We start from the raw sequence: 5719 nt of genomic DNA, 5'->3' as shown, positions 1-5719 counted from the left end.
TGTAAATAATATTAAAATTAAATATTAAAATTTTATTTATATTTAATGTTGTTAATGTAAATTATATTAATACTAAAATGTATTAATTATTAATAATAATAATAATAAAGAAGAATATTGTAAATTAAACAATATTAATAGTATTTTTAATACCAAATGTTTTTAATATTTTTCATAAATATTAATATTAATATTAGTTATAATATTAATGTCATTAATAATTCTCCAACATGTAGTGTCTGCCTCTCCGTCAAACCTGCACATCCAACACAATATAATCTTCGTTGTCGATCCTTAACTCTTCCGATCCGATGACTATCGCATTCATCCCTTCTTCTAGCTGCATAAATGTTATCACCCGAAAAGAGTGGTTTTGTAATGCTACGTGGCAGCTCCACGTTTTATCGGGTCAAAAAATAAATTACCACCCAGGCTGTGGAAGTGGTGCGAAAAGGACTTTTCTGGATTTTGAAAACCACCTACAGGTTCTGCCGGTTTAATACTCCACTTGCTCGGTGTTCCACCGCTCAAGGATCCGATCCCTTGGCTCCATGCACACTTCCTCATAACTCTTGACCCCATCAACAAAGAAAGAGTTGCACCCTTAAATCGTTAACAGAGTAAACCCACGAAAATATCGTTAACAGAGTAAATCGTCAATGACCCTAATAATGAACAGACTCAGTACCTCAGATTTCTTCTGAGCTTAGCATTCCTATCAATTAGCATATAGGGATTTTAGAAAACCCTTCGATATCACTTAAAACCGTGAAAGCTTTGTAAAATAGGCAAAATTGAGTCGTAGTGGTTAATTTGAGGTAAAAGTCATTCAAGAACGAGAAAGAAGCCTTTGTCCGTGACCAAAGATTCAAATTTGAGGTAAAGATCGTGGACAAAACCCTTCAATATCACTTCAAACCATGAATAGCTCTATTAAATAGGCAGAATTGAACCGTTCATTTTGAAAGCAATGTCACAATGTAGTTTTGGAGGTACTTGCATTTAAAGTGAAAATTTTGTAAAATTATTTTCAAATCTCGTCAAAGGAACTATGAATTGTGGTAGAGAACCTTAAATAAAAGGACAGTTAAATGTATAGTTAGACAGAAATTACAGTCAATTCAACATAAATGGTGCAACCCTAAGGTTGCCACATGCTAAACACCTTATCAGGGCTTAATTTCCTCTTAATGGCACTTATTAAGCTTTATACCCCCATGCCCACATATATATGTATCGGAAGCGTTTTATACGCATTCGGCCTTAAAAACCCCAAATGGATAAAAAATGACCCAAGAAATCACCCCGTCGAACACCCCTTTTCCTTTAAAAACCATGCCTTGTCCTATCGGGAGTGAAAAGCCTTTGAAAAAGCTTAAAAACTATGTTTTTCCCTCTTGGGACCAAATACTCTCCAAAATGCCGAAACAACGCTTTTCCACCTTTTTACACAGTCATATGTGTTATTTCCGCGGATTGGATCTGACTGATCGGAAGGCTCAAATTCAATCGCTATATCGGTGATCGACAGCCTCAATGGTCTGTTATATCGGCGCTACCCTTTGGTAGGGTCCGATGCAATTATCGCTAATCGCTGTCGGTGATCACACCGATTATCAATTCACCACCTCCGCTCCAATATGCTGATGCGATGAGTTGGCAATCGCATATCACCGATCCAACTGCATGATGTGAGTGTCAGACCCAATAAGGTCGAAAACTCCTATGCATAGATTTTCACGTCTGCTTTCTTGAATCCACTAAGTGTTAGCGTGATCTTCCTTTGTAAATGGATTTCGGTGATGTGACAAGGAGGATTAATGCGGTTTGGGGTTCTACGGACCTGATATCATTCAAAACCTCCGTTTAAAAGCTTTGAGGTCCGAATTCTCAGTTCAAACGCAGTTTGAGCCGATACTTAGTGTATTTTGGGTTTTTTGTCTGCGAACCCAAATTACAGCAAATTTGCCTTACCCACAGGGATTTCCATTGCAAAAGATGAAAACACAGGGCCAACACCAAATTCAGTTGAATACAAAGAGAAAACAAGCATTTGAGGCCTCCACAGGCTGTTTATATAATAATACACGCAACATTGATTTATTCACCATAAACACATTACAAAGCCCCAGCCTTAGGCCTGATCACATAGAAAAACCCTCTATTTGAAAGGGATGCATCAATTACACAGTTCCACACTCAAATCAATTCTCTGTACAAACATAAATACAAACTACATCACAAAATCACAGTTTGCAGTGCCCACAGAGACCTACATCATCAGGACTATCAATAGTAAAAACTGCATTGTTGAATTAGTAATGCAACCACCTTCAAATCGCTTGAGAATTAGTAACGCATAGGAAATCACTCAGGTAATCCTTATAGGTGTCGGAAAACACTTGGCAAATGGTTGAACACGGGTACATTTGAGAATGTGAAAAGGTATGGTTGAGCATGCGCACGTTTGAAACCAGAATGTGAAAAGGTATGGTTGAACACGGATACGTTTAAACCACCCACGTAAGGTAATCGTTAAATTAATGGACAAAACACTTGGGAAACAGTTGAATAGACATACGTTTCAGAATATGAAGAGGTATAAGGTGCACGTCTCAACTTTTAATCATTTCACAAGCTTGAGGAAAACTGTCGGTGGGTTGTTCCTCTTTGATCCACGTCTCTTAGGTTAATATTTTATAATTTTTTTAAATACATTTCTCACTAATCAACATACGTGGTTATCAACAAGAGGCACAGTAAATTTTTAATCATGCTTTGTAAAAAATTAATTTAAGTATGGTTTAAACATGTGATCTAGACATGCAAGAAAGTTACTATTGCGAATTTAATTCATTGATTTAGTGACGAATACAAGAATATACTGGCATCTTTCAATTAAGGCCATCGGATCAAAAAGATTAATTAAGAAAATGATTAAATTGCCAATTCCGATAGGGGGACCCCTATTGGCGTAAAAATGATATTCAATGAACATTATGAAAAAATAATAAACCAATAGGGTACTGCATGGTATAACTTAATATTTACCAAATAATAAAACTCATTTATAAATCTCTCAAATAGATTTAAAGTTGTAAATTAATATATATATAGATATATAATTTCAATATAAAAATATAATATAATTTTTTACAAAATTTTAAATTTTAATGTTTTAAAATATATATTTTAAATATATAAATAAATTCGCTCCGGGCAGCTCCTTTTGATAGTGAGGAGTTTAGTCAAAGGAAAACATTTTATATATATATATCTTCTGTCCTATAATCCTTGAAAACGCAAAGTCTGCTAATTATAACATTGAGACTTACAATTCCATATATTCTACAGATTTTGAGAAACATAATTGAATTTTTCCATATATAGATTCTGTCGCAGCATAAAACGCATTGACACTGGTATTGTTTTTTCTGTCTTATGGCTCCAGCCGTACAGATAAGGTTTTGTAGCACCAGAATTTCATACTTATGAAGCTTAGAGTTAGATAGACATGAAAAACAAAAACAGGTACTCGTTTTTGCTTTAAGAGAGGATAAATTCGAAATTTTCACGCCTGTTGTAATCACTGTGACATTCTAGCTTCCAGATTTTATATGAACTGCCCTGTTACTTTATACGTTCCAGAATTCAGATAAGCTGTCGAATACAGTTTGAAAGGGAAAACACGTTCCCGAATTTGACGTTTGGTATCTTTATGGGCATCTCAAGAGATTTACATATATTGAGATTTGATCTCAATAAGTGTGATAGATTTAGAATTAAAATAAATTTAAAATAATCTACAAAAATGCTTTCTTAACAAAGAAGATTCTGCTTCTCATTTCACTTAAAAAACAATGTAAAGTATCAACAATCGCGGTGATGTATACACAATGAATATCTACCTTTCGTTCTACTGAGTGCCCCTTATCCCACCCCTTGATTGTCACCGGCCCATGTCCCCACGATGTCCTTCAGACCTGGCCTGAGGACCTGCGTACAGAACTTACTGTACTCGGGCGTATCACCCCCTGTCTTGCCAAGTTCTACAACGAAGAGCGACGGCGTAACTTCAAAAATCTCGGCATCAATACACAAATGGCCCTTGCGCCCCTTCTTGGAGTCCTCCAACTTCACCTTGCAGTCCTTAGATTTCGTAACCTTGAATTTCAGCGCCTTCGCAATCTCCTCCAGCCTCGACATTATTCTCGACACCGGCTGAGTCGTCGTGAACCTCGACGATTCCTGCGTTGCGACCTTGTCCTCCAACAGCCCCGAGAGATTGAACCCCGGCGAGAGGGAAATGATGTCGAAGGCGTTAAGACAGGCCGGTTTGGCGGTGAAGAACGCCGACTCAACATCGTCGAGAAGGTTGACATTTAAATCGTTCATGGCTTCCGCTGGCTTGAAGCCCCGGCGGAACCAGGAGACCTCCATTAACTGCGGAATGGTGATCCTCGTCCGGGGATTCGGGTCCATCAAGCGAACGACGAGCCGCCGGGCATCGGAGGAAAACCAGGGCGGGCACTTGAAATCCCCCTTGTAGATCTTCTTATACATCACCATCAGATTCGCGCCTTGGAACGGAAGACAGCCCGCCATGAGGACGAACAGTACGACACCGCATGACCAGATATCGGCCTTGTCACCGTCGTAGCCCTTCTTGTTAAGGACCTCCGGTGCGATGTAGGCCGGCGTGCCGCACGCCGTGTGGAGAAGACCATCCTGCCTGAACTGCGCCGGCAGCGCGCTGAGGCCGAAGTCTGTGACCTTCAAGTCCCTGTTTTCGTCTAATAACAAATTCTCTGGCTTTAGGTCCCGGTGGTACACGCCTCGGCTGTGGCAGAAGTCCACCGCACTTATCAGCTGCTGAAAATACTTCCTCGCCTCCTCTTCCTTCAGTTTGCCCTTTTGGAGAACCCGATTGAAGAGCTCGCCTCCCTTCACGTACTCCATGACGAAGTAAATCTTGGTCTTGCTCGCCATGACTTCGTAGAGCCGAACGATGTTGGGGTGCCGGACCAGTCTCATAATCGAGATTTCTCTTTTAATGTGCTCGATCATGCCGCCCTTTAGAACTTTTTCTCTGTCCATGGCTTTAATGGCGACGCTCTCGCCAGTTTGGAGGTTTCTCGCGTGGTAGACCTTGGCGAACGCCCCTTGCCCCAGTAGGCGCCCTAATTCGAACCTCCCCATCAAAATATTGGGTGCATTCTTCATCTGTGCTTACAAACTCAAATCGATCTGCTCAACCCTGTTCCTTTTAATCTAAACACAGAGGCAATTTCCATGGATTTAAAACATAGAAATCCATATCTTTATGCCGCCCTTGTGATGCAACGGTGCCACCTGCCTTCCAGTACGTTGGCCTGTCTATTCCTCCGCGACTTCGCCAACAACAAATCCCTTCGAGTTATTCTATGAACGTCTATGGCGCGGGAATGGTTGTCAGCTGAACGTGCTGCCGATGAATCACCTGATGGTAACATATAACCACTGCTACCTACTAGTCAGCTGTTCTAGTTTAGCTGCCTACTGTGTGCAGTCAACAAATTTTGCGTGAAGGACTTGACAACCCACGAATCTCAATTTGATCCGTTCGTGCGTTGATTTCTTTACTTTGTAATTGGATTTTCGAGAGACCAGTCTCGTTCACTTTATTTATTATAACCAGATTTACACAAGATATGTTTCTTACAATGTAATCAAGGGATCA

The 5719-nt window shown here is 39.8% G+C and overlaps 1 protein-coding gene across 1 annotated transcript; it reads right to left on the bottom strand.

Moving 5' to 3' along the window:
• Window positions 1–3442: 3442 nt before the first annotated feature.
• Window positions 3443–5411, bottom strand: LOC149243298 (CBL-interacting protein kinase 5-like). Its single transcript, XM_089367790.1, has one exon. It carries the CDS (start codon window positions 5221–5223, stop codon window positions 3931–3933), a length of 1293 nt encoding a protein of 430 aa, XP_089223916.1. The 5' UTR covers window positions 5224–5411; the 3' UTR covers window positions 3443–3930.
• Between the last annotated feature and the right edge of the window lie 308 nt (window positions 5412–5719).

The sequence above is a fragment of the Pinus tabuliformis genome, chromosome 8, assembly GCF_031772625.1.
Source record: "Pinus tabuliformis cultivar Carrire ecotype Pingquan chromosome 8, CPIR1, whole genome shotgun sequence".
Taxonomy (NCBI): Eukaryota; Viridiplantae; Streptophyta; class Pinopsida; order Pinales; family Pinaceae; genus Pinus; species Pinus tabuliformis.
Note: the sequence above shows the minus strand (reverse complement) of the source record. Positions and strands in the feature narration are given on the sequence as shown.